Genomic DNA, 17454 nt, shown 5'->3' with positions numbered 1-17454 from the left:
GCAGTATGCAGGCTGCTCCTATACTGGGCTCATGTCATAGTAATCATGCTAGTTTATGATGTTTGCGTTTCTGTTCTGCTGGTCATTTATTAACAGAGAGCACAGTCCATGCAGCCAGCATGAGTCCTGTAAGCCAATCTGGGCTCATTTACTCAAATCACAATCTGCCGGCTTAAAATGTTCAGTTTATACTCTTGGATTGTAATTGGTCCAAAGAAAGGGATCTAACTCTAAGTCAAATAATTCCTCCATGCCTCTCTGCCTTCCTCCCGAGCTGTTTCCATCCCAGCGTCGATGTGTTTTTGGCACTTTGTCTGATCTGAGCGCTGATGAGGTGTGGAGTGGATGAGAGGAGGGCTCCTGCAGCACAGCACTTTTCTCTGTGTTTAGCCAACAGGTTTAAACAGGATATTGCCTTAAGATCAGGGCCAAGAATGAGTTTCACATACAAACCCCGTGTGGATATTGCAAATTACAACACGCGGTCTGTTGTGCTTTAAATGGCTCACACCCAGTTGGAAATAGTGTGTGTGTGTGTGTGTATTCATGTTTAGGATTGCTCTGTTTGTGACCCATGTATCATAATACTCTTGGGTAAACCGGAACACACAGTTATTTTGATTATTGGGTTATCAACAGATTATTTTCTTTATCGCCATCATCATCCAGCCAGGAGATATTTAGTTTACTTTCACAGAACACTAAGAAAACTGTTAGAGGCCCCATTATACAATATTATTTTGATTTTAAACATGTTGCAATATATTGCAATTATGTTTTGGAGTATATTGTATTGGTACACAAACATGACATTTTTGGTAGCAATACATTTGTATTATAAATGTTATAGTAGTTAGTAATAAGTTAGATAAAGTTTGCTAAATTCTCTAATGTCTTTCTACAATGCCTAATTTTTTTTATTGTCCGACTTACTGCATATATTACACATTAGTTTCAGAAAAGAGGTGCTGCAGCACAGGCAGTATGAGAGAAATAAAGACCTTTTTGAAAATTAAACCATGGAGACATTTCACAGCAGAGGCACTAAATACACACATGAACCTGAAAATGAGCAGAATATGTTCTCTTTAATATCAAAGTAGTTTCCAATACATTATTTGCTGATTGACTAATACATTAACAATGGAGTTTTTGTTTCAGTTCTCCTCTTGTGCAGAGCCATTATAGTTAAAGTGTGGATGATTATGTTTCCTGACAGGAGAACTGAGCTGCCTGTGGAGGATCACGTTGTATACAGCTCAATCTTTCTGCAGCCTTCTGTATATAGTCCAGCAGCACATACTACACATAGCTATACGGGCTGTATATCCTCAGCTCCAAAAGAGGCCGTGACACCACACTGGCTCATGTTGGGGAACGAGCAGTGCCGCCTGCTCGCCTTACTCGCATGAGTGCAGAGAGCCGTGTACCCGGGGCCTCGTTGACACCTCTAAAGGTTTCGGCGGGTTTCGAGTGGTGTTAAACCCCGGCTGATTAAAAAAGCATCTAACTAGGAATTACAGCTATGAGTCACACTGTCGGAGTAGACACACTCAGAGCAGAAGATACAGGGAGGCGTGTGGCGCAGTGGTTAGTGCGTTGGTGTTCGGATCAGGGGGTCACAGGTTCAAACCCCACTGCAGTCAGCATGTCGTTGTGTCCCTGGGCAAGACACTTCTCCCCAAATGGCTCCTGTGGGGATTGCCCATGTAAGTCGCTTTGGATAAAGCGTCTAACAAGTGACATGTAATGTAATGTAAATCAGACTTTTCGTTGGGTTTTCTGCAAATTGGAAAGTCGTTTTCCGTCCCAGTTGTCCCGTTTCCGTTCCAGTTGCGCCTCGGCGAGCTTTGCAGAGAAAACACCTTTTTGAGGGGGGAGATGAAACGATGCCAGACTATTTGTATCGCCTCATTGTCCCATCTGCTCCATCAGCAGGAGAGCTGCCTCTGAAAATGAATGAGCCTCAGAGAGAATGAGAGCGTGGAACGAGGAGGAATGGCTGGGCAACGGTTCAAAAGCTCATGCAAGAGAATGAGCGATGACGAGTCTTAAATATCGAGAGAAACAACTAAATATTTCTCTAATAAGTAACAGAGTGCAGAGGAAGTGTTGTTGCTAAACACACGAGTTAGACACGAACAGAGACAAGTTAAAAGGAAGGAAAGACAAATGTTTCTGGGATCAGTTCTACAGTGAAAAGGAAGGAAAAAGAGGCTCTTTGTGGTACCATAAAAACAATGGCCCTCTCTTTATTTCTCATCAGTCTATAAACCCCCCACCCAGCGCCCCTCCTCCCTCTCCTCGTCTCTGTGACTGATAACATGATACCAGATGTCCAACTGTTGTGTTTATGAAGCCACACAGTAATTGCAGTGTGTATTCCAAAGGGCCCGAGCGACACATCATTGTGCCAGACATGCCGGGATAATTCAAACAGATGTTTAACTTTGAGATATCCTTTAATGTTCATGTGTTTTTGTTTCTAAGTCCTTTCTTTATTTCTCCATCGATCATCCCGCCCCCTCTCCTTTTTGTTGTTTGTTTGTTTGTCTCGTGAAGGCTGGAATGCAGCCAGTGTGATTGAGGCGGAGGTGGACAGCTCCGGAAACGGTGAGTTGAGCATTCCGTCGGTAATGAAGAGATGATTTACATACGTTTGTCTGTAGAATAAGTTTAATTTAAGTGTACTTTCTTCTTCTCTGCAGTCTTCTCCTTCCCCACGCTGAATAACGAGGAGAACCTAATAGGTGTCAGTAAGCCCCTTCCCAAGCAGCTGTGGGAGGCTAAGAAGGTGAGACTCACTCCACTCGCTACTTCCTCCATCTGATTGTGCTTTCTGTGCTCACAATGACTGGAATCAGACAGTTTATGTATTTTTAGATTAGGACTGGGTATTAACAATAATCTGGTTGTATTATAATACAGTGGTTACAATTACATTTTCATTTCATTTAATCGTTTGTTTGAATCGCACATTGATGAACACTTTAAAACAAAATAATGCTTACTGTAAGGGAAACTTCTGCAGCAACGGAGAGTCAGGACTCAGAAAGACACGAGGAGAGTTGGAGCTTTGATGTCAAACACTGGTAGTTTATTACAAGTCAAACGGCCGGAGAATTCATATCACAAGTCAGAGCAGCAAAAGGTTCTGACTGCACGGGTGGGTTGTCATGTCAATTCTGATCAGCCTCGCATCTTGGTAGACCCTTTAACTAGTTTACAGAGATTATTGGGGGAAGGTATACGTGAACACCTGGAGACACTGAATCACTTATCTGACTCTTTGGTTCTGTGACCAAGAGTTGACCGGTCATAAAACTGGTAATGTCAACAATAGGTGAGACTTCCCATTCCTTAAAACAGATAACAGACTTAGGGTTCGTCGTAAATGTCAACAGGCAGAAAGGTTAAATATCTTAGGAGTAAGGAAGAATTATTCTTTGACACTTAGGAGTAAGACAGAAATATTCTCTAACACCTACAAGTGTAAATGAGCCAGATTTTAGCTTTGAGCTAATTTCCATCCGTAGTCCCGTCACATACAACATAAGAACATGACATTTATTTACATAGCAAAAATAAATACATGACATGCAGAAAGAGCATGAGCAGCATTCAAGCATTTACCACATGGCAGTACAATGTAGCAGCTACGATATATAAAGTGCAAGATAAGATAAAAGTGCTACATAAAGTGCAAGAGGAGATACCTCTGTATTAAAGTGCATTTAGCGGTGATCGCACGTCTGTTTGTTTCTCAACCATTCTTTAAGTTGTCCTTTAAAACTATTGAGAGTGGGACAATCCCGTATCTCAGTTGGGAGGCTATTCCACAAAGAGCTGCCTTTAACGGAGAGGACATTTTGTCCGAAAGTGGTCCGTCTGCGGTGGACCTCACAGTCTCCTCTGGTTTCTGACCTAGTGCAGCGTCCAGTGTGTTTTCTGTGGATGAATTCCCCTAAGGGAGGGGGGGGGGGCAGTCCATGTAAACATTTATAAATAAAACACATACTTTTAAAAGACTTTAAATGGTCAAAACTCAAGAAATTGTGTTTATCCAGGATGGTACAGTGGTGGTATGAATTTGGCTTTCTGTCAAACACCTGGATAGCTCTCTTGTACAGCTGTTCTATGGGTTTCAGGTTTGTGGCACAAGCAAACGACCAGTTTGTAAAACAGTATTCAATGTGGGATAGAATCATATGGTGGAAATATGACTTTGCAGCATTGACAGTAAAGAAAGGATTTGTTTAACATTTTGCAAGTTGAATTTAATGGTATTGGATACTTTCTTAATGTGTTTCTAAAAAGTCAAGTTCGACTCCAGTATGACTCCAAGATACTTGGAGTGGGGGACTAGTTCTATTTCTGCTCCGTTTACAAACACGTTGGATCCTTCGATTTTGACTGGTCGTTTACTGAACATCATGCATACTGTTTTTTTTGCATTTTACTGTAAGCAAATGTTGTTCAGCAAGTGTTGAACCTTGTCCAAAGCATTTGAGAGACAGGATGAGATCATTTCAGTGTTCTTCCCGTGTACAACGATGACCGCATCATCGGCATGCATTTGCACATTCAACTCAGGACATACATTAGGCAAGTCATTAATGTACAGAGAAAACAGTAATGGTCCAAGAATGGAACCTTGTGGAACCCCAACAGGGGTCTTGCATTATGTCCGAGTAAAGGGGATAGATTACCTTTTTTTGTTTAAATCCGATTTCAGGAAACATGCACACAGGTCGATAGTGTTATTGTATCACAAAACACACAATGTGTGAAATGTATTGATATTTCCTTCCATCCATTTTTAAGAATGGACACATTGATAGGTAATTGTGACGCAGTAAATTCTTGACACATGTCAGGCTACAAGTTGGACCAGTCTTTCTGCATGAGCACAAATAGATAACCAGTCAGCAGGACAGACACTTCAATCATCAGGAATGTCAGCAGCCCCATGTCAAAGCCTCATGGTGAAATCGTCAAACTAGACGAGAAAAAGCACGAACCCTCTTTTTGTGCACTGTTATATTCCACATTAGATGAAACAAAACATTGGCCTCACGTCAGTGCTTATTTTCATTTTCAAGTATTAATGTCTTCTTGATTTGGACATTACTGTTTTTTGCTCAACCAATCCTGAGGGAAGGAAGGACATTATTTTGGAAATGTGCAATGTTTTATTATTTGATTATACTTCAATAGCCTGATCTATCACAGAGAATCGGTGCCCATACTGTATAGACCATGTTTAGCAGTTCAGCTATCAGCCATGACATGACTTAAACACATTAAAAACGGTTTCTTTGTCAATGTCTTAGAACTATTCAGTGTTTTGACCCCCTTACATACTATACTATATTATTACATGGCTTAGTTCAATACTCGATTCTGATTCGTCAATTTGGACATTTCAGAGGTTGTTAATACTTGATAACACACAGCTGCTAACAAAATGATGACTGTTGCTTAGGAGGATCAAGGGAGAGAAGGAAAGAGGTTGGAAAAAAAAACTGCGAACAAGGTTGGACAGTTACAGAGCGATCAGTTAAGTTGTTGGTACACTGTGGAACCAAGTTTTTTTTTTTTCTTAAGGGAAGCAATACTTTTTAAGTTAATAAAATAATTTGTCGAGTCTGCGGTTTATTCAGTATGTGGCCACATACTCTGCTTCGAGTCGGGCTCCATGATCACCTTGTCAGTTGTTCTTTTTTCATTGCTGAAAATAATAGTCCAAGGATTAAAATGCTGTGTTAATGTTTAATTTCATTTGATCTAATTGTATTTTATGTGTTTCTGTTTCAGGTCCAGTCTCTGTCATCAAGGCCGAAATCATGTGAAGTGCCTGGAATAAAGTAAGTCAATGGGAAGGAGCTTTTTATCTTATTCATAAATAAACCTTTATCTTTTTACTCAACTGTTTCAAGATCATCACCATCAGTGTGATGTTACAATGCCACATGGGCGGTAGATCACTGTAGCTCGTCACAAGAAACAATGGAATCATAGAGATGAGATGCCGCACATTCCCACCTCGCCAAACAGGATGTCTGTGTTCCTCTTTAGAACTCCAACCCTTTTGAAATAAGAGGAACAGAGTCATTACAATCAGATTCCAAAGGCTTTGTTTTCCCAGTGCAAACGCCCTCCGGTGTCATGGCATGATTTAGAGGTAAACAGACGTCTCCATTTTTACTAGCAATTCATTAGCTCTCCAGCAGCAGCAGCAGCAGTAGATGGTCAGGCTTTGTTTCGAGTTAATAATAAACAGAGAGCAACACAGTATAGCTACTGGGCCTCTTTATTTCATGTTGTCAGTTTTTCTGACAGAGAGGGACACTGTTTGTGTGTTTTTGGATGAAAGTGTTTGTTCATTGTTTTGTGTTGTGCCAGTTTCTGTGGGTACAAACAACAATGAGTCACTGTCGCTGCTCATATGCTGCTAATGCGGCATATGAGCACAAATGGAAGTTAGAGAAATATTGGAGTAAATGGGGAGTGGGTGGAAAAAACAAGAACAAGTGGATGGGAGTCAAAGAAACGTCTTGTCAATCTGAAATGGCATCTGCAGCACATTTAATGACCCTGCATTCAGTTATGAGCAATATATTTACATGAATTTAGTGATTTACTGATGAGTCACAAACGTTTTCTATTTGCATTCGCAGCATATTCCCGTCCCCGGAGCAGAACCCGGGTCTGTCCCAATACCAGGGTTTGTTAAACACCGGGGGCTCCCTGCCCGACCTCAGCAACCTGCACTTCGCCTCCCCTCTCTCCACCCCTCTGGACCCGGAGGACAATGGAGGGTACCCCAACCTCAGCGGGGGCAGCAGCACCGGAAACCTGCCGGCCGCCATGATGCACCTCGGCATCGGCAACTCGCAGGGTGGGTGAAGCACGTTTTTTGTGTTTGTGTGCATGCTTTACACCCTGTTGGACTTATGTAACCCTTAAACAAATAAAGCACTATCTACTTATAACTTTAAAGAGGAAAGAAAAGTATGAAAGAATGCTTTCAGAGCTGTTCGGAGTAAAAGCTCACCTGATGTTCACATTGCTCATATAAACTCCATTCTTCTCTGCTGAGGTGTTTTTCTGTCTCCTCTCTAGCCCACCATTATTTCCCCCTCTGTTTCCTTAGCAAACTGTCAATCAATAGGAGTTAGGGTTACAAGAATGTGTCATCTTGCAAGATTTGGGCGGTTGCCTAGCAACACAACTATAATGATAGTCTGTCTGTCATTCCTTGTGTTATCTGAATTTACTTGTGCCGCATTTCCACAGCTTGGTAGAGCACTTCTTGACTGGCTTGTAGACAATATTTTTTGTGGCAAAAGTTGAACATTTCCCTAATACTTTTTTGGAGTCATCTCACTTAAACGTAGGGTAGGTAATTCACTTCAGAAACACTTGTTGTTATATTCCATGGAATGCTCTTAACATCCCGATAGCAATGAATACATTAAATGCTTTGACAATAAATCCATAAACAAATGTCATCTGTGGAAGCCGTGGTGCTGTAAAAAGCACGACCAGTTATTCTAGCCGGACCGGCTAAAATAACTGGATGGCCTACCTGCCTGTCAGCCTTCCATCTCGTGCACAAACTTATCTCGTGCACGTTAGTGTGTGTTGGAGGAGGGGCTCTGTAAGAAAGTCTGAAGGAGGGGGCATACTTTTTTTCGGCAGCATACTTTCAAATTCTAGCGCACTCGAGCTGGTTTCTCCATTCTTACCTACCCTACCTTTTAAGGTTCTAAGCGGGCTAGGCTTGTCGCAGTACTCTGTATTGCAGTACTCACATACACTGATTACTTAACTTCCGCCCCCACCTTTGTTTTTGCATTTTGTCTTTCATTTTTACATCTGCGCAGTAGAGCATGAGCAGCAGAGTCACATAAATCCACCATTTATAAAAAGACACGCTTCCATCATTAGTAGCTGCAATTTTTTACTCATGTCCTGGCCAGCTAAACCACACCATAGTCAACTGACCAACTATAGACAAGGGTCTGGCTGGTTTAAAAAAAGGGACAATCCAGCATCAAATCAAGCCAAACACTGGACCAGACGGGACCAGATCAGACTTGACTTGGCAGCTACCGTCAGATTAAATACTGTGACGCCGTTGTTAGCGCTATGCCACCAGAGGCCGGCCATGGTTGGTTTTTAATTGGCCAGAATGGTCATATTGACAAATGCTGTTTCAATTGGTATGACTACAATTCATTCTGTTTAAGCTAGTACTGGACCGGACCGGCACCAACAGAAATCGATCAGAGTTGGTCTCTAGAGTTGGATTGAGTCTAGAGACATTCCTCAGTTTGGTTTCCGTCGAAAAGATCCATATGCTGTGTCGTGTTAAAGAAGATGTCAGAGCAGTTTCACGCAGCATTGCTGTGAATATCAGTTGAAAATACCACCTACATTGAGGGGGAGGACCTGCAGTAGAAAACAAAATCAAGAAACCTGGTACCAAAAGCGAGTCAAGCTGGTAAAATGCAGTGGAAATTAGTCGTTGAACATACGCCCCCTACTGACTGTTGAGATTGCAAACTCTGGGCCTGTCAGTGAGTCAGTATCCTTGGGGATTCTTTTCTTTGTAGGTTCAATGTTGTGAAAGTCTGCTTCAGCTTTACACTCAAAGTTGTGAATCACTGCTGCAGAGCTTTGAGCAGGTTCCAGGTTTCCTCCTCTGCCAGCCCAGCAGACATTATGGACAGCTCATTGAATGATGCCTCTGTCTCCTCACTGTGAACTCTGCTGCCTGATCCGATCACACCCACCGCTGCTCCCTCTCAGTCTTTCCTCTCTGTGTTCTGTGAGTGGATGTGTGGTCGGGCTCCACAGTTCAGCTTGGCGGAGCCCCAAAGAACCACAAGAACTCTGACCCTGTTCCGGCTCGCTACAATCAGCTCTTTTCTTTCCCCTCAGATCCCCTCTGTCTTCTCATTTTCCTCCCCTCTGCTCTCCACCGTTTCTCTCCCTCCCCAGACACACAATAAAGTGTATTGTTTTGGGTGGCAGGCCTGGAGAGTATTCTGGAAAATAGACTTCACGCCACATCATAACTTCCACATGTTCTTCCTGGTTTCCGAGGGCCCATATCTGCTCCAGATTCACAGCTGCCTCATTAGATTCATCCTAATATGCATCTACTCTCTGATGCTGTGTCTCAATCTGCGTACATCTGTACTCGCATCTGCTGTTTTGAGTTCCAAACGTGAATACCATTACAAAGTATGGCTAAATGCAGTGCACTATAAGAGGTGCACTCAAAACAGTCTAAAAGACAAGTTTGGAATACAGTGGTGCAATGATGACGTATTTGTACAGGTCGACCCGACCCGTTCCAAGTCCCTCAACAAAAAAAAGGAGATTCTTCCAATGGATTTCAGTATATTGCAGAAAATAACACATGTTTATGATACTGACACATATTATCTAACGTTAGGCTTTAAAAGAACAGCATCACGGTCACGTCGCTGCACATCACCACCGCTAAGCTAAAGGCGGCTAATGTTTACCTGATGGCGTTTAGCAGTCTCCTTTTGGGATTCACAAGTGGGTATTTAAAAATATCTTAAGCTCGTCTTAACCACAGACGTTATTTCATGCATCTAACCAAAAACACATTAAACAAAAGTTGCTTTTAGGCCAGGGAACATGAAGTGTTAAAAAGGTAACTCATTTCCTAATGTTTAGACTCATTTCTGCACCACTCTAACTGGGCAACCTAAACGATCGTCATTGTGTCTGCGTAATGGAAATAAAGCCACCAGTCAGGTTGCACTCCTGTAAATGCAGCACTATACAAATAAAAGCGATACATCTAGGTTTATTTTACAATTCAAGCAACACTACACTGGCGTCACAAAGAAACCAGAATTCATTATATCAGGTAATCGAGGAGTTAAATGATTAGCTACCAAGAACGATGATGTTACTAGATAGCTAGCAATTATTGACAGAGAGACACAGCAGCCGTGTGCAATTTGAGACAACAGTAACAGTCAGGATTCACACCATGCGTAAGTGTTCTCAGTGCAAGACATGCAGTGTACTAAGGGAGGTACCCACATTTAGACACAGCACAATACTTTCTTTGTCTGATGGATGTGCCCCTGCCTCTCCTCCCCCTGCAGGTCTCTCCTCCTCTCTGAGCAATCCCTCGATCCAGGCGTCCCTCAGCAACTGCCAGCTGCAGTCGTCGCTCAGCAATCCCTCCATCAATTCGTCCTTGCGCATGTCCAGCAACTCCCCCCGGCGACGGACAGCACCCATCAGCCCTCTGACATTGTCTCCAGGGACCGAGCAGCGAAGGGGTCTGGCCAAGCAGCTGTCTCCCACCATGTCCCCCTCGCTGTCCCCCATCACACAGGTGACACACATACCTTCACATTACCTTAATAACAAGAGGGTATATCTATATTGTAAGGCACAGAATTTGAAATATACATTTACAAAGCTATAAAACTGAATAGAATGAGAAAATGTATAGGTTTTGATGCTGATTTTTGAGAAAAATTCAGAAGGGATTTTGTGTTGAAACTATGTTGATTCACAGTATAGGGCTCTGACTGTCCTCATGGCCTAATGTCATCATTACTAAAACTCTTTGTATAACATGTAGTCGGACGTTAAAGTAAAAGTTCCTGGTGCCATGGTTTCCCCCTGATTTGATGGGTTGAGTGTTGTTGAGTAATGACACTACAATCAGAATAAATAAACTTCAACTCTTTAGTGAAGTTTCAGTTAGTCTTCACTGACTCCTGCTGGAATGATCTGTCCTGTGTAGGGAGTTCCTCTGGATACCAGCAACATGCCAAGGGAGCCGCCCCCACCCTATCCGCTTTACCAGCAATCCCAGCATGCAGTGGACCAGGGCCGACAATGCCACCAGCAACAACAACAACAACAACAACAGCAGCAGCAGCAGCAACAACAACAACATCAACAACAACAACAGCAGCAGCAGCAACAACAACAACAGCAGCAACATCAACAACAACAACAACAACAACAGCAGCAGCAGCAGCAACAGCCTCTTTCCTCTCTTCAGAACATCCCTCTGGACTTCAACACGAGCCAAGTAAGTGCTTTGAAGAGTGTCAGGGTGTGTGTGAGTTTGCTGTCCATGCATGCGCACACACACACACACACCCTGAAAAAGATAATATTCTGCACAGCAGTATATCATTCTCTGAGTTCGGAGTTCGGCTTACGTTTGACTATCGTCTTTTCTGACAGCTCAACAACATGTCAGCCTTCTTCAACGACCCCTTCATGGAGCAGCAGTTCAATCGCCAGACCAAGTCCAACCCTTATCAGGTACAGGTTAACACACACACACACACGCACGCACACACACACCACTTACTTTACTAGCCAACAGCACACTGAAGCACCCTGTCTTTTTCAGACAGAGGGTGAAAAGAGGTGCAGCAGCACTGGCAGTATGAGAAAAATAACTGTATTTTTGAACATTAAAGCATGTAGACACAGGAGAGATACAAAATACAATGATGCCACCAGAACATTACCATAAAAGGGCCCCTTTGAAGCAAAAACGACTTTTAATACACAAAGAAGTTGAAACAATATACGTTTTGTTAAACAGACGCTTTTCAGAATAAAAGACTCTTTAGAATGGATTTCATGATATTTAGCCCACACGATATCTAATAATCACATTTAATAAGATAATTGAGAACTGAATGTGTCACTGCCTTCAGTTCTAATATGAATCTGTTGTCTATGCACTGTGGAAACAGATTGCCTGCCAATGTGAACTCGGCTCGCTGATTCTCTGCACTTTCTCTCGTTTGCCATTTTCTCTCTGCCATCTGCCGTCTAGTTCGACCAGTTCTCTCTGTTGGAGAGCGCGATGAGCTCCACGGCGGGGGGGTCTTGCTTTGACCCCTCCTCCTCCCTGCTCTACTACTCCCAGGCTGCCCTCTCTGGGCTGGGGGGCAGCCACGGCAGCCTGCAGGACCCCATGCACATGAGGTCCAACATGTTGTACTCTAACTGCAGCGGAGGCCTGCCCAACATCATCCTCACTGGTAAGACCTAGCGGGGGGGGGGGGGTCCTTTTCTGTGTGTCCCTCATAGGCCACTAAAGGTGCATCCTGGGAGCGAAAGAGGATTGTTTTTGTTTGTTTATAACGGAAAGAAATTGAGTATATCGTGTGAAGGAGGGAAAACACAAAAACACAATTTGACGAAACATTTTTAACGGGGGGTTAGATGATTGTTCTGGGCAGAAATCCAATGTTTACCATGTTATTGCTTTAAAATTGGGTTTGCCATTGTATGCAGGCAGGTTAGGTAAGTTAGGTAGGTAAGTACAGATTATTATTTCTTGTTTACGAAAACAGATGTTGATGATTGCTAGTACTGATCCGTTTAATGAAACAAAACAACGAGCGAGGACATTTTCATATTCATCTGAGGATTATGAACAGCGAAGATGGTCTCTGGTTACAAATAAAAAGAGTAGCTGTAGACAGTTTGCAATGAATTGTCTCCAGACAGATGAGCATTTTTAATAATGTTATTACTCTTTTTTCCAGCATGAAAGTGTCACGAGACGCAAGTATAAGTGTCATGTTGTTTGTTTCTTGAGACTGATTCCTCTCTTTAGAGATGTATCATTGTTTGATTGATTGCATCTAGTTAAAACCTGTGATAAATATATATTTTATGATTTTTGTCTTAGTTATTAAGTTTATGAAGTTGTTTGTTTTGTCCTCGTTGTGTTTTATGACATTGTGTCTTTTAGTGTTCTCCATAGTTTTGAATGTTTACTTGGGTCCCCTTCAAAAACTCAGAACAGCGTTTCAGTTAGAAAAAAATGGTGCTTGTCAACATGACCGGTGAGATGAACTGGGATGGGACATTTCCGGTTAAATAGTATCTGTGTTTATTATTCAGCTTAAAAACAAAGGCTTTAGAAAGAATGACATCATCAAGGCGTGTTTATTTATATTTCATTGAAATCATCATTGAGAAATGTTCGCCTGCATAATCACGTAGCGCTGTCTGTAGTGCTATTTCTGCCGAAGCGCATCTATAACATGCAGGTTGTGGATCGTGTGAAGTTTATGCAACAGCTGTCAATTAACACTCCAGCCAGAATCGGCACAACCGTCAGTAAACGACAGGTTTCAGATCTTTCCTGTTAAAGTCCGGTAAATACCGGCTAGCAGAAGCACCGACTCAGCTGTATATGCTTGCTTATATAATACTTAAATATATAGAGGTCGACATTTGTAATAGGAGGAAAATGAACCTTCATACCTCATTAAGGCTGCGTGACTGATGTTTGGGTCTAGCCTTGGCTGAACAGACAGTGATACTCTGTTAAAAATGCAACAGTCTGAAAGGGAGAAGAGTGTTAGCTGTATTTATTTTTAAAAGAGCTGTCATGTCTAATGATGAGGACAGTGTGACCGTGTGACCCACCGTCGTCTGCTTCTCTCTCTCAGATGACTCCAGCCTGTCGAAGGACATCAGCAGCGCGCTCTCCACGGTGCCTGAGTGTTTCGACTCGGAGGGCTGCTTCCCGCTGGAGGACGAGCTGCACATCGAGCCCCTCGGCCTGGACGGACTGAGCATGCTCAGCGACCCCGACATGGTGCTGCCGGACCCCTCCGTGGAGGATACTTTCCGCAGCGACAGACTCTGAACACACACACACACGTGGATTTGCAGTGTAAAGAGTGTACAAATCTGACATGTGCATGCCAACAATCTCTATATGCATAGTGCATGCATCCACTGAGATTCATCAAATGTGAAGTATACACACACCTTTTAAGGAGGAGACTTTTGAACAAACACTGTTTACTCCTGCTTGGTGCAGAGTCCCCCTCACACATCTCTAAGACGGTGTTTTGAATGAGATGCGTCGATGCAGTAGTTGGGATTCAAATCAGCGCCAGGAGCAGAAACAGGTCCAGTTCTGCACTTCAAAAGAAGCACGTGAAACAATCCCCGCTTCTCCTGCTCTCTCATCGCCAGCTCACAGCCCCCCTGAAGCCATGGCAACCACATCACCATGGTTACGCAGCATAGCAACCCCATCGCCACACCGAAGAGCAGCAGGAATGCCGACACATGCTTTTCCTTTCCTCACGGCTCCTGTAAACGAGGAGTGAGCCGTTCACAGCTGGAGTAAAGAAACTACTTCAGGCTCCTGAACAATCATGGTAAAAATGAAGACTAAAAAGATTCTTGTTTATAAATGTATTTCTTTGCATATGTTACCAGATTATTTTTCAAATGTTTGCCACAGATCTATACATTTGAATATACATACATATAAATATATATATATATCAATTGCAGTCTGATTAGAATGTATTTCAAACTCGAAGCAAAAAGGGCAAACTGTTTACAAAAGATGAGATTGAATAAGTCAATATTACTTAGAGATTTTCTAATTAATAAAGAGATACAATTCTACGACGAATAAATGCTATATTTTCCTTACAATTTGGTTGGATACTCCCCCCCCCTCCCCTCCCCCTACCCCCCCCGGCTGTGGTTTCCTCAAGCAGATCTTTGGCAGCACTGGGACAGCGTCAAATTCAACTTTGAAAATATTTTTTTTAAACTTTGTTTCCCTCTTGTTATAAATACTTCTATGTACATTCATTGCATAAGTTTTATTTTACATTTTTTACTGACTCGTTATGGCGCTTTCACTGTACTTTAAATAGTGTCGTGAATAAGGGCTGCGTTACTGTGGATCCATGATGCCCACAAATAGCTGTTTGCATCCGGCTTCCTGTCCCGTGTTGTTGCAGTGAACCCCCCCACCCCCCATCTGAACAGTTACTCAGAAAGTCATCATGTGGACATCGGACATCATGTAACATTGCACTTAACCTCTTTTGCACTAATTGGTTCACAGTGTGTAGACTCAACTGATATTGTAAAAACTGGTAGGATCCTCTTTTTTTGTTTGTTTGTTTTTACCTAATAACCCAAAGAAGTTGAATGAAGCCATTATTGAGAAAAGTGACACCTTATGTGACTAATATATATATATATATATATATATATGTAAAGTCACTGCACATGAAAGCACCAGCAAGGGGTGTTTGGTTTTCGATATGTGAGAAAGTATACATTTTATTTCCTTGGCTTTGATCTATAGTGATGTGTGTTTGTACAGAGCTCATATTTACATTTGATTATGTAATAACCCGGCCTTCAGGGCATTGAGTGCCCCCTGGTGCCTGTTTAAATGACATCAAAACGCTTTCTTTTATGTGTCTGAAAAAGATTCGGAGCAAAAAATGCCCTCCTTTTTTTTTGGCTCCTCTTAGCTATGCAACCTTTTTCAGTTCAGTGCAACCTGTTGAACAGGTGCGCCTTGTGCATTATGCAGTGTTCACAATGTGGGGGATCAAATTAGCCAGAAATCACAATATTACATGTGTCCAGTGTCCACAGTGTGTGTCGACTCTCGATCGATAAGAAGAGCGCCTGCTGGCATCGAACGGATCAACAGTCGGAGAACAAGGATGTCGTGGAGGAGGATTTTAAAACTTGTGCATCATTTTGGACAAATGGTGCATGGCACTGTTTGTGTTCCGAAGGCGTCGCACTGAGTGGACTGTGGGCTCTCCCAGTGTATGAAAGAGATTCAGGGGTGTTGGGGTTGATTTCTAAGAGTTTATATATTCAGCTATTATACATTTTGACCTGCTCTCTTGTTAGTTCTTAAGACAGTGGGATGGAGCCACTTTGCTGTTAATTGTGTCTAAAGTGTTTTCTTTTCCTCCCTCTTTCCCCTGCTGTCTGAACGCCTGCCTTCTGCTGCCTTAACATGTTGTATTTTGACTTGACATATTCCAGCAGTAACCTGTATCTGCTAGTTATCCCCTCCCTTTAGCTTTAGCTCTGTTTGGTACTAACTGCGCTTTGTCCTTTTCTGTCTCTTAGTCTCACTGTTTTGTTTTTTAGTGTATTCCTTTTTTTAGCAAAATGTACAGTTCTGTTATTTAAATAATTTTTTGTCCACTAGTGTTACTACTTTTTATTTGTAATGTCATTTGTTTTTCCCCGAGATATAAAATGTTGTTGGTTTGTAATGTATGTTATAGTGCTTATCTTTCTGATTTAATATAAACAATAAAACTCTATACTATATATTAAAGGTGCTGTTGATGTTCCTGCCAGCAGATGGCAGCAGTGTGGTGTAATCGAGATGAAGGTAGACATCCCACAAACAACATCCCTGTGTTTAGTTGGAACAAATACAAGTGCACCTTCTTTAGATCTTCCTGTATAGTCTGACAAATTATTATATTTCTAAACAAAACACACTTTTCATTATTTTAATTGTGTTTGGATTCTGAGAACAGCTCTGCAAGGTGTTACTGTTTGTTTGGTTTCACAGGCAAACTGACTATCAGTTTAGAAACAGTGTGACTTTCCATCTAATTAAGGTGCAAAACGTGAAATAATCTTTCTCTCATGTCTTCTATCATTTGTCAATCGTCTATCTCACCAATCTTTAAAAATGTTGGCTTTTACGAAACATCTGAAAGTTTAGTTTGTTTTGTCTTTCTCTTAAATGAAGCATAATTGACCCCGATCCTGTTTAAAGAAGACAAGTGTACCCTTTCTTGGTATTCCAGCTGCGTCTACCTCATGAAAGGCCACTACAAACACCTTTTAGGGGAAATTGATGGCAGTAATACTTGTTTATTTGCCAAGATCCAAATTGGAGTCAGATGGTAACAATTTGATGGTTTGTTTTCACCACCAGATCACATCTTCTGTCATTTTCCTGAAATGTCTAAACTGCAATCGGGGACATTAAGAGAAAGACTAATGGTAGCCTGACTGATGAAAAGGCTTTTGCTAGTTTAACTTGTTTAACTTTATCCTAATTCAAGAAAATCGTTTTACACCGACAATATGCATTTTGTCCCCTGCCCTTCAGTTGAAATTGTTTAAAGGGGCCCTATTATGCTCATTTTCAGGTTCATATTTGTACTGTGTGCCTCTACTGTGACATGTTTACAAGCTTTAATGTTCAAAAAGATCTTTATTTTTCTCATAACATGTGTTTGAGCGCTAGCCAATAGAAGTGTGAGTGTTACATAGTGATGTCACTATGTTACAGAAGTAAACCAAAAAGAGTGGCCTCTCAGGCAGGGGGGTGAGTGTGTGGGAGAGAAACTCCCTCTGGAGGTCTCTGGGATTTTAGCCTCTGCAGACCATTTACATGCACACAAACCTATATAACACAATAGGGCCTATTAATGAAAGGATCTCTTTATGACCACTACACAAGAACAGTAACAGGCCCCAAAATGTCTTCTATTATCAATACATGTATACAATACATGTTATTTACTTTACGAGAGAAAAATGCTTATGTTTGCTTTCAACTGTCAAACTACTGGTTCCCAGTTA

At 42.0% G+C, this 17454-nt stretch overlaps 1 protein-coding gene across 2 annotated transcripts in view; it reads left to right on the top strand.

The window, feature by feature from the left end:
• The window catches only part of crtc3 (CREB regulated transcription coactivator 3), a 60136-nt gene extending 43957 nt beyond the window's left edge, over positions 1 to 16179 (top strand). For both annotated transcript variants that reach the window (XM_034197526.1, XM_034197525.1), the window contains 9 exons: positions 2563 to 2613; positions 2709 to 2794; positions 5818 to 5867; positions 6681 to 6901; positions 10161 to 10396; positions 10814 to 11107; positions 11266 to 11346; positions 11873 to 12080; positions 13506 to 16179. In XM_034197526.1, coding sequence (XP_034053417.1) covers positions 2563 to 2613; positions 2709 to 2794; positions 5818 to 5867; positions 6681 to 6901; positions 10161 to 10396; positions 10814 to 11107; positions 11266 to 11346; positions 11873 to 12080; positions 13506 to 13705 — 1427 coding nt within the window. In that variant the 3' untranslated portion in view covers positions 13706 to 16179. The remainder of the gene's footprint in view (positions 1 to 2562; positions 2614 to 2708; positions 2795 to 5817; positions 5868 to 6680; positions 6902 to 10160; positions 10397 to 10813; positions 11108 to 11265; positions 11347 to 11872; positions 12081 to 13505) is intronic.
• The last annotated feature ends 1275 nt before the right edge of the window (positions 16180 to 17454 follow it).

Source organism: Gymnodraco acuticeps, unplaced genomic scaffold, assembly GCF_902827175.1.
Source record: "Gymnodraco acuticeps unplaced genomic scaffold, fGymAcu1.1, whole genome shotgun sequence".
Classification (NCBI taxonomy): Eukaryota; Metazoa; Chordata; class Actinopteri; order Perciformes; family Bathydraconidae; genus Gymnodraco; species Gymnodraco acuticeps.
The sequence above is the reverse complement of the archived record's forward strand: the minus strand, read 5'-3'. Positions and strand labels throughout refer to the sequence as shown.